This window comes from Phalacrocorax carbo, chromosome 1 (assembly GCF_963921805.1).
Source record: "Phalacrocorax carbo chromosome 1, bPhaCar2.1, whole genome shotgun sequence".
Lineage (NCBI taxonomy): Eukaryota > Metazoa > Chordata > Aves > Suliformes > Phalacrocoracidae > Phalacrocorax > Phalacrocorax carbo.
This window is the reverse complement of record NC_087513.1, coordinates 38,691,859-38,707,774: the sequence shown is the minus strand read 5'-3', so window position 1 is coordinate 38,707,774 and position 15,916 is coordinate 38,691,859. Positions and strand designations below refer to the sequence as shown.

The 15,916-nt window shown below is 39.3% G+C and overlaps 1 protein-coding gene across 17 annotated transcripts in view; it reads left to right on the top strand.

Annotated features, from left to right (window-relative positions):
• Positions 1-15,916, top strand: part of GRIP1 (glutamate receptor interacting protein 1) — a 334,186-nt gene that overhangs the window by 255,069 nt on the left and 63,201 nt on the right. For all 17 annotated transcript variants that reach the window (XM_064448992.1, XM_064448948.1, XM_064449022.1 and 14 more), the window contains 3 exons: positions 996-1,079; positions 1,892-1,967; positions 3,331-3,476. In XM_064448992.1, coding sequence (XP_064305062.1) covers positions 996-1,079; positions 1,892-1,967; positions 3,331-3,476 — 306 coding nt within the window. The remainder of the gene's footprint in view (positions 1-995; positions 1,080-1,891; positions 1,968-3,330; positions 3,477-15,916) is intronic.

Genomic DNA, 15,916 nt, shown 5'->3' with positions numbered 1-15,916 from the left:
CATTTCTCCTTGGGGTCACTCGTGGGTGGCAGCACACACCTCCCCAGCTGTGTGGGCTGTGGTGTCCATTGCCCCCCTCAGGGTATCCTAACGGGAACTGGAGAAACTGATTATTGCAGGCAGGAGCATTAAAGGACGTAAGTTTTTGTGAGTTCTGCCACTCACAGAACATTTATTTTATAGAGGGTTGGTTGTTTGGCGTTTTTTTTCAGTCTTTGTGTGTGTTGTGCTCTTTGCAGTATCTTACTGGAAGCTGGGAAGTGTGCATGCGTATGATTTTGCCCAGTGTCTTTTTCCCTTTGGAAAAGGGAGTTCTTGCACCCTGCCAAAGTTTTTCCTCTAATAGCTAAGAGCATATTGGCTGTATGTCTCTCAACAGCGGTGGTTTCAAATGCTGTAAAGTGGATTATCACACCTAAATGTGTTGGTTTGTGTATTAGGCTTCTCACCTCCTAACCCAGCTGTGCACCACTTCTCTAGTGCTTACAGAGAAATACTGACTCAACTAGAAGGCAAAGATTTTTTTTTTTACTCACTTACCAATTATTAGAGAGCATGTAACAAAATCTTTACTATCTTGACTTCAAGCAATATAAATAAATGTTTTCATGGCTGAACAGCCAAATCCATATGTAGCTTTAAGAATTTAATTTGTCATTATTTGTGTCTCACTGTGTATTTCTGTCTTTTCTAGCTCTCTTCTGTAACTGTAAGGAAAGCAAAATTATGCCAGAATTTAAACACTAAGGTTCAAATTTCTCACCTGTTATATGCATCTGTGGCTCTTTTTCCAAACCATTGGCAACCTGCAAAATATCTGGCCCAAAATTCTCTCAAAAAGAGGATGAGTTGTATTTAATTACAGGTCTTTAATCTGACTGTTCTGTAGTGGAGTCTTTCCAATTCTATGACCAGAAACATAATAGCTAGCTTAAATAGGAAACAGTGCAAATTAGGTTTTGGAATTTGTTTTTCTTCTATTTTATTGCTTTTAGCTGTACAAGGATCAGGTCTCATCTTTAGAACTGTGGAAGTTACCTTACATAAAGAGGGGAACACTTTTGGATTTGTAATAAGAGGTGAGTTGTCATTAAATTTGAACTGTCTGTATTTTCTAAATGAGGGGAAAAAAAAAAAGCAAGAAGTTTTTATGGAACTAAGAAATCATTTCAAGATTTATGGCTTACAGTTTGTAAAAATCTCCGTGATTGCTTTTTCTATACATTAATGTCCTACTTTCATGAACCGCTCTAATTTTTGTTTCTGGAAAAACAGTGATTAATCAGCTATGCCAAGAACATGACAAACTTTGTTTCACGTAAGACCAGATTCTGCTACTACTGAAATCAGCAGGAAGATTGTAGTTCTTAAAAAAGATTTACATATAGTATTTGTATAAATGAGGTATGAAATCTGATGATGCATCCTGATAGTCTGAATTATACAACAAAAGTGTGATCACTGACTTAGAGAACAAAAGAAAGCATGCAGCTGTTAAATAATATACTCCAATGATAAATTATTAGTTTCTTCAGGGGAAAATGTATTTTTTTATTTAATATATAAACTCCTTAGTGGCCACTCATTATTCTGAGTATACATGAATTATGGATATTTTTTTTGCTGCTCTGTGCAGCAAACATTGCAGAACAGTAGGTTTTCCCACTGAGATCAGATTTGCAGAGTAAAGGTTCTAAGAAAAGAATATACATTTCTTAAGAATCATTCTGTAGAAATGTCTATACCATACAGCAGGTCAATTTTTATTTAAGATAAAATTCAGTGCGGAGGTTCACGTTAATGGGTTGGCCATTTTTTTGATCTTTTTAGCCTGTCTCTTTCATTAAAAGCATAAAATTAAGATGTTTTTTCTCTCACTCTCCCTTTCTAGGTGGAGCACATGATGACAGAAATAAATCTCGTCCTGTTGTAATAACATGTGTTAGACCTGGAGGGCCTGCTGACAGGTACAATTCATCTTTCTCTGGAGTGCATGTGAAAGAGAAATGGAGAAAGGTGAATTATTTGGGACAGAAGTTAGTATTTGGAGCAAAGTAGATATATTCAAACCTGTTCCTTATGCATTTGATTGTAATAATACTAACAGTAATAGGCAACCACAGAGGCTCAGCGTGTCACGGCGTATGTGAGCTTTAGTTTAGTATGTTGTATGTTGCAAGACTTTTCCATTAAACACTTCCAAAAATCAACCTAAAATAATAAGAACAAATGCCTGCAATAGGTCTGAGCACATTTTTTTGCAGCCTTCAGTCAACTGGTGTAGCTCTTAATTATGCTTTTTATACTCTTAACACCACAATCTTTTTCTCTTGCACTTCAGAAAAAATACTGTCATGTGTTTGGATGTTGTTGTGTTATTATTTTAAGATGTTTGTACATATCTGCATGTGAGATCACACATACCTTCACCTGGACAACTTCTGAATACAGATTTATATTTTCACCCAATGAACGTACTTGTAGGTAATACCATCTTGTATCTGTATAAAGAAAGAATATTCACTTTATATGTATGAATTATATTTTTAAAAATGGCATTTGTGTCCTTAAACCATTAAAGAAACTTAAAGGGAGGTTTCTTTAAAACAGGCTCATTTTCTGTAGCTTTCATTGACATTTTTTACTTTGGAAGCATTAATTGAGAAGTAAATGTTTCAAGAGAGCTTTTGTCCTTTGTCCCTCCCTTTCTTCCCACCCTCATCCCCCTTTCTTCCTTGTTTTTGTCCTCGATTCGTGAGCTGGGAACATTAGTACTTCATTTTATATTATAATTCTGAATACATTATGAGATACGCCTGGGAGACAGTGTACATTTATAGCCAAACTATTTTTAGGTAGGAAGAAAAATAAAATGGAATTATCCAAGTAAGGGATGTTTTTGGAAAACAAAAAAATTCGGTAAATGGACGTTCATATTTTGCAGTCTGTTTCTTCACCAGTGTTTGCACCTTGTACTTATTTTTAAGAGAACATCAGGGAGGAGGTGTTTATGTATGAAAGAGGAGTTGTGTGGACAAGGCAGAAAGAAAGCATATGTTGAACCAGAAGCCATACTTAGTTGCAATTTAAGATGACTTGATTATTTATCTATGTGTTAAGCTGTTTTCCAGTCACTGACTTTCCAATTAAAGCAATTTCCTTTCCTCCGTGCCCTCTGAATGTTCTCACCATCAAAGTAAATGTTAAGTGTGAAGGCAAAAGGGATGGATGTCAGAGAGCGTATGAGAGAATCGCATTGCATAACAATGGTGTTATCTCCAAATCAATTTCTCTTATATTAATAAAAACATTCCTTTAATTCCTCTTCAGAGAAGGCACAATCAAACCCGGGGACAGGCTGCTGAGTGTTGATGGGATCCGACTGCTGGGCACAACACATGCTGAAGCCATGAGTATTCTCAAACAATGCGGACAGGAGGCAACTCTGCTGGTTGAATACGATGTCTCAGTGATGGGTAGGTTGGGAAGTGGGACTTTGGGTCTGGGAACCATCTGTGATGTTTTGCTGCCTGTTCTTGATGAGCTATTTTAGAAGTGATTGTGACCTCTTACGCTCCTAGTAGCACTGCTATTCCCTTCCGCACCGTATCATTAATCTTGGGTTCATAAGGAGGTGAGCAGTATTTTACTGTAATTTAGCATTCTGACATTTCATGGTTTGTAGAGTGAAACCATAGTGTGGATTCTAGCAAAGTAACTTTCCAGTGACTAGTTTATAATAAAGGTTAATGAAGTGTAAGCATTTCTGTGTCACATGAAAGAGGGGTTTACTTGCTCTTACAGGAATTCTTTTGCCTTTTGCCTGTGCTGCTAGGTGGCCAAGACATTATTAAAATGTCACAAAACTGCCACATAGAAAAGAACAGGGAAGAGAAAATTTTTTAAGAAATGCAGAGGTGGCAAAAGAGCTTATGCTTTATACAAACTTTGACTGAACTCACTGAAGGTATGGGAGGTTTTCTGGAAAGTCAGGGAGAGCAGATGATTTTTCATAACAGATTTGGGGCTGAGTTATTTCCGTTTGTTCTGGAAGGTGTCATCTCCCCTCCATTTTTGCAAGATACAGAAAATTCATGGCAGCAAGATATAGAAATACTCACCATTCAGACTGAAATATTTCTTCTCTGCTTGGGGATCTTTCTCTTCTTTTCCTCCCTAGTTCCACAGTCAGATTTCTAGCCTAGCAGTAAAGCAGCCTCATAGGAATTTGTGAAATAGCACTGTCAAACTTCAAAGCCTTGGAAAAGATTAATACTTAGAAGAATAATGTCAGATATTTGTTTATTCTGGAACATCCCTCTTTGTTTTTCTCCAAGACACAGATTTTATGTTTTTTATTATAATATATATTGTTTACTTAACTATCCAGAATGGAGCGGCAGGTTTGCATGGCCTCCAGCAGGCCTGCTGGACATCCTTGCAAGGTTCATGTCCGGAAAGGTAGAGACAGCTCAGCATCTGGGCAGGAACCTCCTGTGTAGAAAATGGAAAAGCGGGTAATCTTGTAACCTGAGAAGCGCTAGTATTTAGGTCTTTTCATTTATTTCTTCTTTTTCTTTGGAAGGTGATGGATGACCAAACCTTACCTATAATCACAGTTAAAAGCAGATTCTTTATGCTCCACTTTCTCTAAGAGCAAGATCTAATTGAGAAAGGAACCCCTCGCTTTAGACAAAGTTCCCAGTGAGGCGTTAATTTCAGAGAAAACCCCCATCTCCATCCTCCTGTATAGCCCAGGGAGGGAATCAGCTGCAACTTCACTGAGGACCTTTTAGACATCTTTGCAGGTTTGTGTGAGGACAAGACCATATGATGAGAAGCTCTGTTCTGCTCTAATTGCAGGTTGTTCAAGGCAGGAACCTTCTTTTCAGTGTTATCTAGATAGAGCTCAGTGCAGGAGGATACAGGTCTTAGTTGGAAATTGCAGGCTTATAACTGTACAGGCAGTACCTACCGGTTGGTCTCTTCGCGTCATTCTCTGTCTGAATAAACTCTGCTGTCTCCCTTTTGTTCTCAGTTACAAATCTGGATTTATTGTTCCTGCCTTCCTGGCAATGAATGCGTTATTCTGGGAAAACTTAAGGAGGTGGAAGAACCTGAGACTCTGGAGTCAAAAAGAAGGAAGGAAAAGGGAATCAAATGTTGGGAAATGTCACAGGATGGTGGTCCTGCAGTGTCTGCAGGAAGAAATAAGGAGGGATCCAGTAGGCTGTCTTTCTAATGTTTAATGATTTTGTTAGATTTTATCTAGCCCCGAGTAGATTTTGATTTTTTTCTGATTCACATGCCCTGCAGGGTTTTCCGGCAGTGGTGTGAAAAATTTTCTTGGGAGGCTTTCTTTACTTTTGCAGTTATGTTGTGACCATTACACAAAGACTGAAAATCACTTACCCTAATCCATTGATTCCTGGCCCAGGAAAACAGTGCTGATTCGAATCTTCACTTACTTCTGCTCAAGAGCAGTGAAGTCAAAATTGGGAGTAAAGTGAGAGGGAGGATATGAGCCATGAACAGAAATTTAAGAATTACAGAAATGTAACTCTCATGTTCCCTAACTCTTATGTTCCCCGCAACACAAGCTTTTGTAATGCAGCCTCAGGGTTGATGTGAATATGAAAATAGGCTAAAAGAGGAAGAGCATTGGGTAAGGTGGCTTGTCAGTAACTGATGCTTGAAACTAGTTTAGTAGCTTAGCCTGCTGAGAGGGGGCAACAGTCCAAAAGTTATATAAAAGGCTGGTGCATTCTGTAGGGTCCTCCCTGTATAAACTTTCAGTAGACTATCTTACTTGCAGAGATATAATTGTACTATTACTTGCTTTAATAGCTTCTCTTCTGTTAGCAGATGGTTATATGCTATAAAGTAGCGTTCCACGCAGCCAGAACTGGAAAGAGCCATAAAATAGATTCTGATAGCATGAAATTGGAACTTAATTTGAAAAGGTTACACTAGATGAAGAAAATAATCCTGAACTATTTTTCAGCTACAGTCCTGTAGCGTGTAACTGACTTTTTGTACTCCTGTAAGCGTAAGCTGTTTCAAAGGTGCTATATTTCTCGAAGTTTGGTTCCTTTGCCTGAAGTCTTCAAAAGGTCACCTGGGAAGCTTGTACATTTTATTGTTTCTGGAACGTAGACAAACTGGAGTGAAAAAACCATCAAGGAGTTCAGTGCAGGGTAATTAAGTGTGTGTATAAAGTGGGAGATGCGGCTAGTCCCATTGCACTTTCTGGGGTTACACTTGTGCTTGCTTAAATTCATGCTGAAGTATCCTGCTCAGCTGGGTCCTAGGAAATAAACTTGTCAATTCAGCTTCTTGGAAGACATGTTGCTACCTTATTGGGTCTTTTTTTTTTTTTTCCCTCACTGAAAATGTTTCCAGGTTGGTGTGGGAAGCGTACTGCTGTATAGTTTCAAAGAGACTTTGAAACAGTAGGAGTTTGGAAATACCAAGATAATCCCTGAAGAAAATAGGAAAACATAATTTCCGAGAAAATATTTTATAACCTGATAAAAGCTACACTTGAAGTTGTGGAGGTATCAGTCTTCCAAATGTTTTGCTGGTTTCCGAAACCAATATGGTTGCTTATACCCCTTGTTGATTTTTAGAGGAGACTACTTGCATTTTTTTACTTTTGTGAGGCTTTAACAATGCTGCATTTCAGTGTTTGCAGAGGAGACAATTATGGTGACTTGCCCTACACTCAACTGTGTGGAAGTAACATGAATTTTGGGGGCTTTATCACTTTTCTTTGTAATTGTTACACCTGAGGTGTCCAACCTTTATGTCACCTGTTTCATCCGGTTGTAGGAGAGGTCTGAATATTGGAGTGCTCTCTGTGCCATATGACTAAACCTGCGTCCCTCATGATGTGAAAGGGAAGGAGTGAGGTGGAGTGGTGGTTGGCAGTGACATGCTGCCACCCCCAAGATAATTTTGCAGCCTGAGTCTTTCCCTGTGGCAAGCAAACAGATGATATTAATTCCAAGGTATAAACTGAAGCTGGGAAGACTGAAGTTCTCACCCACCCAGAGGTTATGGGCTGGGTGAAGCGTCCTAATGAGCTGCTAACCACTTGAAAGCTGTATTTTAGGCATCCTGACTTAGAGTGAGAATTAGAGTTAGAATGCAATGCTAATAACAAGCTGCAAACAGAGATTCACACTGCCTGTTTTAAATGAGAACTAAAATTTTATCCCTTCACTTATTTGGAAGCAGAGGAAATGGAGTTTCCCTTTAGGTTTTCCAAAATCTTCCATGATGCTACTGGGCTATCTGTTGTCTCTCTAATTGGGGTTGCATCTGCTTGGGTGATCTTCCATATTTACTCTGAACGGGAGCATTCAGGAAAGGTAATGGCTACCTTGAGGTTAAATTCTGGCCCATATCACTTCCGTGTAGATCTAGGTTCATAAATGGCTGCTGCAGAGCTTTCGAGCCATCTACTTTTTAAATCTTGGATGTTCTTACTGGGGTAATCTTTGATTCAAGGATGCTGTAGTTCAACAAAACCATTAGTTATTGCCTGGACTTTGGCACAGAAGTAAGCTTTTGTTAGATATTTGCACCTTAGAGACACAAAATCTTTCTCTCTCATCTCTTCACTGTCTGTTTCTTAGCTCAAGTCATGGAGGCCTGTGGTCTTGAGGAATGAAGGAACATATTACTCATTTGAATTCCGTATGTTTCTCTGGCTTCTTTAACAATTCTGGCACTTATTTAAGCCAGTATAAATTTGCTGGAATGTGGCACCCTGCAATTGTTCTCTGCAAAGCAGAGATGGTCAGACTGGTTTTTAGTCCCAAGCTACCAGAGTCACTGGTCAGCTTTAGCTAGAGAAACACCGTCAATTTTCTGAACTCTACATTTACCACTGATACAACTTTATAGAATGGGAATTATTCATGCAATCATTTCCTAGTAAATCTGACAGCAGTTTACAAACACTGTCCAAGACTTCTGCCTCTTTAAGTTCACCACTCAAAAACAAAAAATAAAAAACAAAAGGCAGTACAATTTTATGAGAGTACATTTAAGTGCCTCACTTTCCAGCAATTCTGCCTGACAAGAAGAGGACTAGGGAGAGAAAGCTTGCATAGTTAAACATCAGGTGAGGTAATCTGTGATCCAACACTGACTTTCAGTAGTTTGTGCAAGGCAAGAAATATAAGAGAGAAAAGAACTTAAGGGCTGCCCCTAAATTTCATAAAGCAATATTGCTCAAGTGTATCCAGAGCTGTGGAGACCTTTAAGATCTACAGGGTTTTACAAGACCAAAGAACAGGAGCTCCAGATACTCCAAGGACAGACTCAAGATCCTCATAAACCTTACAAATGTTGCAAGACCTTGAAAGTTGAAGGAAAGTCAGGAAGCCTGTAGGATTCCACACTGCCTTTTCCTTTCTGTTTCTTTATAGATTTAAGATTAACATTTTCTTTGTCTCTTATAAGTCTTTGACAGAACAGATAGGCAGCATACTCTAGCATTTGCCTGTGACTGCAGGTCTCCTGGCTGTCACAGAGCAAAAGACCTAGATCCCTTGAAATTACAAATATGAATTAGTTACTAAAACCTTTAAAGAATGCTTCCTCTCTTATGTTCCTTCAGAGACAGACTGAATGAAAATTCATGTGCAAAGCAAAGGTCATGATAGCTGTATTAGTTGAAGTATTAAATACTGCTACACAAACACATACACAAATTATGCTAGAAGATGATGTTTGAAGTCAAAAAGTTGAGCATGCCATTAGGAAATGTCAGGACTGAGATTTTCTGCTAAGCCTCCATCCAGCTAGGTATGCATGCGATACAGTCACAGGAGAGATAATAACCTTTTTATGCAGCTATTCATTTTATGGGTTTTTTCTGTCTTCAGTATGTGACCACAGGCTTACGGAAGGCACTGCCCAGATCCTTATCTGAATGCAAAGTTATTAATTTCCTGGTGTTTTTTTCCCGAGGCCCTAATCCTGCCACAGTTTCAGTGCCTCAGGCAATATGCAGATCTCAAGGAGAAAACCTCAGTGTCCCAAGGTCATTCCAAATCTTTTGGCTCTTTCTTAAGGCAGAAGATGACATAGACATATCTCTCTCTCTATCAGGTCCAGAAATATGCACCTGCAGATGTGTCACTAGGTAAAACACATGGGATTTTTTTTCTCTTCTGGAGGCCAATGCACGATTCATGTTCACGCTGCACAAACTATGCAGATATTTAAATCTACGTGCTATGGCACATTAATCTCTCATCTTACTGTACAAGTTCCTTGTTTATCAAACACACTATTTGTGCTTTCTGCTGTCAGTGCCCAGATGCTGGCATCAGGGACATTAGTATGAACTGACAACCAGTTGTGGATGCATACAATAAATAAATTCTCTCTTTGTAGTGCTAGCTTGTTGGGATTTCATCTAGCGAAAAATACATGTTTTGGGCTGGGACTTATCCTTGGCACCAAAAGAGGCTTTTTCCTTCAGGGAAGTCTGAGGCTTGTGACTTTTTCTGCTATTGAGATTTCTGGTTTTCAGGACTGCTTTTTTACAATAGCAAGTGGGAGTTATTCCTTTTAACCCTTCATCTTTCATGCTGCTACTAAATATGACATGCTGACTTCACTGAGTCTCATCATGAGCCTATAAGGGGACTGATATCTATCAGTCAGGCATCAGTTCATGCTTGCTTACCTGCTTTAATCCACTCTATTTGCCTGGTTTAAAAGGAAGATAATACCTTTTTAACACCTCTTGAGATAAATAGGTTGCATGGAAACCTAAGGTAAATAGGCATTATGGTTTAAAAAAAAAAATAAAATTAGCATTTTGGCCTGGCAAATTCAAAACCCAGTTCTTGATTCATCAGTGCTTTGTGTGTCAAGAGATACTGCTGCTGACTACTGCTAGTGAAACAAGAAAATGCTTGCAATTAGTGACCAATACAGTTTAAATGTCCCTATCAGCCTTTACAGAAACTGTGGCAGAAAGAGAATCTGGTACTTCAAAGCAGCACTCGGGTGTCTGTCTCCTCCATGTTACATGACCTTCTTCCCTTTCTTGCACTTCCCTCTTTACACCTCACACACCTGCCACCCAACATGTTCACTTGCGAGCTCTTTCAAAACTTGCAGTGCTTTGTCTTATGGATAGGACACTTGTTTCATCAAAAGGACTGCTGAGTAGTGAAAGAGGTGTGGAATATGGCCTTGTAAGAAAATAGTATTTCTCTGTCTAATGAATGATATCGCTGTGTTGCATAAGCAACAGTCAATTTGTCGTTTCCCAATATTCATGTGAGCGTACACCCTTAACAGTGTTGACACATTTTTATGTACCATTACCTAGGTTTCTTTCTGGGAAAAACCTTATATCTGACATTACATCTGTACCCAAATAGTTCCTCAAAAGATTGAGAACCATTAAGTGCACCAGTCTGCTCCCTGTTAGTCGGGTTATCACACCAGCTGTCCAGCACAGTCCATATGTGCTTCCTGGGGACCAGAAAAGACTTGAGACACACATGTGACCAGTGGGTTTCAAAGATATTTGCTGACAGCGGAGTACTGTGAAGGTTCATGATCCCATGTTCCTTCCTGTCCGTTTCATGCAAGCGTGATGCTTTTTTCCTCTGTTATTTGTTCTTATCCTGGTTCCTAGCTGCATGACTGTCTTTTTCCCAGCAGCTGCTTGAACTTCCTTTTCCTTACTGACCTATTTGAGTCATCTTTTCTACAAGGTCCTAAATCTCCAGTGTGCTATTCCCTCTCCTTACAGCCCAGTTCTTACTTCTGTCTTTTGCCAAGTAAGGCTTAGGTAATTTTCCAACACATTTCTCTCACACTGCTGATTTCTCTTCATAAAGGCCTTTTGCAGTTTTCATGCCTGTCCTTCTTTAGCCCTTTGCCCTGTCCCCGTCTCTTAGCAAACCATTCCCAAGCTTCGTGTACTGTAGCTTCTTCTCAGATCAATCACCTTCTCACCTCAGTTCCTTCCTCAAGTTCCTCCACTTCTTGCCCAAGAAGTTCTGCTCTCCCCTTCTCCTGGCTCTTCTCGTGATTCTCTGTGCCAGGTCTGTCAGGTAATGAAGACATGCAGAGAACATAAATTTGCAATAAAAAGCCTACAGAGTTTTCTGCGTTGGGGACAAAACAGTATGATTTTCCCTAATGATGCTCTCAGACACAGCTGACCTGTTTCAGCTGAAATAACCAAGGGAAGAAAAAAAGTACAGTCTGAGAGAGGTAACCATCATAAGAAAAAAATCACACCAAATGTTTGAACTGTCGCCAAGTTGTAAATTGTAAGCAATTAAATTCAAGATGTTTTAATGAGAAAGGTCTATAATTCTGAAGTATATTTGCCCTATAGAATTTTTTTACTTTATTTTCTCTGCCTGGTTATAATTTGTTGTTACATTTTGATAGCCATGTTGCTAGTAGATGATTACAGAAGGGAGTTGTCATGTTTTACAAGGATTTCATAAATCTTACAGATATTTCTTTCTTTATAAACTTCTCGATCATCCCTAAAGAGAAATAAATGGAGTTTAGCTGAACCGTATAAGTTACAAATTACTCTAACAGGTCCAATTAACATTTCTCTCTAGTGCTTTTGAAACCATGGCCTCATTAAAAGCAGCTTAATAAACACTGCCTTGTCAAAAAACTGTAAAGGTGAAACGAGATGTCCCTGTAACACAAAACTGAAAATACAATTTCATTTTCATAAATAACTAGGAAGGGGGGGCTTATTATCTTGCAAGTCCCACTTCTTATATGAAAATATTTTATGTTTTACTTACTGGGTACCAAGAGTAATGGACAAATTTGTCTTCAAAGACTTTGTCAGGAAAGTGAAACGTGTACTTGTGTACAGTTAGAATTAAAAAAAAATCAGTCTGAAATATCTAATGTATTTCATCATGGGCATTCATTGGAATAGAGCCTTCTTAATCTATCCTCCAATCTCCTTACAAAGCACGTGGTCTGAATTTTTCAGATGCTAGTTTGTATTCTCGAATGGAAGCAGCCTCTGCCTATTTAAAATATGCTATTGTGCTTCTTTTAGTAAGTACTTAAAAACAAATGCTGGAAGGAGGAGACGGCTGTAATAACCTCTCCTGTCTGCCATCGAGGCTCCAACAAGTGGAGGGAAGGAGCAAGTAACCCTCATATATATTTAGTAAAAGATGGGAAAAAGTGATAAATCAAATCTTGCCATTTTTCATGAGGGCTACCATGCCATGAAATACAGTGTGAAAGAGAATTGCCATCTCTACTACATGCTCATACCTCTGGTCAGCTGGAAGTCAGCCAAGAGGTTTTTCAGTAAGTTGGCTTTTCTGTTACTTAGCATGCTGGTCAACAGCAGACCAAGAAGGATAACGAAGTACCCTGATTTGTAATGGCTGAAGTACTTAAATTCAGAGTGCAGGTGTGGAAGTTTTACAGAGGATGATAATTAAGCTTCTTGGAGATTAAAGGATCTTCTGCATGAGCCATGCAATTCAACGCAAGAGAAACTCTGTAACCAGAAAAAATCAAATTAACCAAATCAGTCTTGGATTTGGTTTAGTGGCATTGCAGTCATCCTAGAGACTAAGAAATAAGAGAAAGATTAGATTTTTCTTTATATTAGAGAAAACTTGGGCTGTAACCCCAGAGGGCTCTGTAAGGGCCCATCTCTGAGGAAATAACAGCAGCAGCAAAGCCTCCATTTCTACCCATGTACCAGGTAGAGGAAAACATTAAATGTCTCCTCTGGCTTTCCCTGAGGGAGGTGTTTAAAAAAATCCAGAATCAAACTGCTCCATCCACTTGACTGTTTTCGTGGGTTTGACACACCCAGACTCTGCCTGACTGGTTAGGCCAAGGGGAAAAAACCCGAGAACCCCTCAGATCATTTCCTGGACCACCTGAACTGGGCATAAAATGGCATAAAAGTTAAACTGGGATGCAGTAGGGCAGATTTATCTTTACGCTAAAGTTCATTCTTTATTTTACAGAACATTTCTGCTGAAAAAGGATGGATTTTAAAGTGTGAATTTTTGTAGGTGTTCTGCCTAAATCTGAACTGTCTCTATTAATGGCGTTCTGGTGCAAAGCTGGTATGAATGAGATCTGAAGCAGATGCTGTGAGACTGCACCGTCTAGTATTCAGCACATGGGAGATGTGTACTGATCAGAGAACACAATACTAACCACAGTTCCTATGAGCTGGAGGTGTAGGTAGGGAAAAAATCAACAATTAAGCTGAATGAGTTTATCTTGAAATCAACGTAGTTACTCAAAGATAATTGCACCAGTGCCACATCTTGCAACATGATTTTGTTACACAGAATTATACTTCCGCTGGTGTTACTCAGCTGTACGATGAGTGAAATGTTATGTTTTTTGTGCATTTGCTATTCAAACCACATTCCTCTAGAGTAATTTAAAAAACCCATAATAACCCGTCTTTTTATCTTTCTCCTAAATGCATGGTTACCATGCTTTGTTCATCTGAAGAGGTCATTTCATAGCCGATGAACTCAATATTTATTAGAGTGGTTTGGGGAAACAGTATTGACAAAAATTGCTGTGTTAGCCTACCTGCAGCCAAAAAATTATTGGATTTTTTTTTATCAATTCATTGGTGACTCAATCAGTGGTGCTTGACCTTCTGTGAGTCTCACGGTTTTCATTTGTAAGGAAGCTGGCCAGAATATTCTGACAGCTGTTATTGATTGGTCATGTTGCTATTTCAATGTAGATGGTGGAGGACCCTAGCAAAATGATGTTTCTGTGATGATTGAACATACATTCAAAATAAACCAAAGGCAAGCACCTGACTGCAGGTTTCATTTAGATCTTACCTGTTTTCTTCTTGGGGGAGGTGAAGGGGGTAGGAGTGATTTTATGAAAAGTGCTTACCTAGACCATTCACCGGTTTCATCTTTAATTGGAATTCTGACACTAGCAGAAAAGTCGTGGCTCACTGCAGCCAAGAAAGGAGTACTGAGCCCTCCTGAAGAGATGAGTCATGAAGGATGTTATAGCTTCCCAAGTTTACAGGTAAAGCTATGGTGAGCTGAGGTTTCTTCCTTCCTCTTATGTGCCAGCGAAGACATTTCTTTGCTGGCTGATAAAATTGCATTTTTACATGCAGAACCCACGCTGGTATGAAAGCCCTCTTTCTTGGAAGCAAGTCAAGTGGCGGTGACCCAGACCCTCAGGTTACCTGTATGAAACTGGAAGCAGAGTAGGGCTTTACCAATGGATTAAATTGGTTCTAGGGCATCAGATGCTAATGAGGAAGAAAGGGCTTTCTAGGGTGAGGTTTCCTATTGTATTACACACAAGCATCTTTGACCCATATTGCCTCTGAATTGTGGGGTTAGTTTCCCTTTTTTTCTGGCAGATAGTCCAAAGGTTATATACATGAAAAGATGGTAATATGTACACCTTGAGGCAGAGCTTTGGGAGTTGTTTCGTGTTACTTAGGAAGTCCCTCAACACTTTCTTTGAAAACTGCTAGTTGGGGTTTCTTTATCCTTTATTTTATATCCAAAAACTATTGCTGATTCAGGTCATCTTGCCTGAGTTCTTAATCGAAATCTAAAAGCTTCAAGCAGCTTAAATTAAAAAAAAATATCCCTGGACTGCAGACACACTGAGCCTGTGGTTTCCCCTCTGTCATTAATATGATTTAGGCACAACACCCCCCATACCTGCAAAGAAAATCTAGAACAAACTCTCCTTTCAATTCCTCCTGCCATTTTTATTTGGCTCAGGGAGGCCAACAACAACTGAATTCAGGTATTAAATGCCCTGAAATTGCATTTTTAGTCAACTGTATAGTTTTATCTTGATTGTTGAATATGCTTTGCTAGGTGATTCTCTCCACAGAATTTAGTAGCTTTTGAATGCACACAAAGCTGTGTATCATCTCTAGCCACAGCAGTGCTGCGGTTTGCTGTCATCTGAAATGTTTAGGATGAGAACAAGAACTGTTGGTCCTTAGGTCAGCCATCAGGTGCCTTTCATGAAGTTAGCCAAGGCCTGATCCAAGCCTGTTTGACTCAGTAAGAAGACACTCATGGATTTCATCTGGGAATTAAGATAGGACCCAAAGCAGAGAAATCTTGCTCTTGTCCTGCATTTGAAGAGCTTTGCTCATAAGGAAATAAACAGCAGAGCTGTGCTGCTTTGCCCCACTCCTCGGTTCTCACCAAAGGGGCACCCAGTTTATACCAACAAAAATGTCTTCTGCCAGCATAAAATTCTTCTAGTTTAAGCACTGTTTGCACTACTAAATCAATGTTTTATTTCATTGTCAGCATAAGAGTGTCTGTTTTAGGGATTCTACAGCCAGCTCAAGTTTGAAGTGTAGAAAATACCTGTATTGCAAGGACCTAACTCTAATGCACATTATTTAAAAATAGTGCTGTTTGCACTGTTTAATAGCACCCAGGTATCACTCAGCCCTCTCCTGGACAGACTAGTCTCCTGTCTGCTAATGAAAAAAGAACATAGAATCATAGAATCATTTAGGTTGAAAAAGACCCTTAGGATCATCAAGTCCAACCAGAAACATGCCAGGCCCTATTTCTCTTCTGGTAATTCAGCATTACTATGGTGTACATGCATGAAATTACCAGTTTTGTGATAAGCTTTATAGGTTGTCCCAGTCTGTGTCTAGATCAAAGACCAAAAGTGTTCACCCTTGAGCCATAGTAGTGAAGCTCTTAGATGAACAGCCACCATGCATTTCATTTTATTTACTTCTTGGCTTTCTCATAACAGACCAGATTGCAAATGTTAGTGTTTGATGTTATAAATCATGGCGAGGCATTGGTGCTGCTGCTCTATCTCCGTGCATTCTGCCATTCTTCAGTTGGATGGGGAATGTGGGAGAAGTATC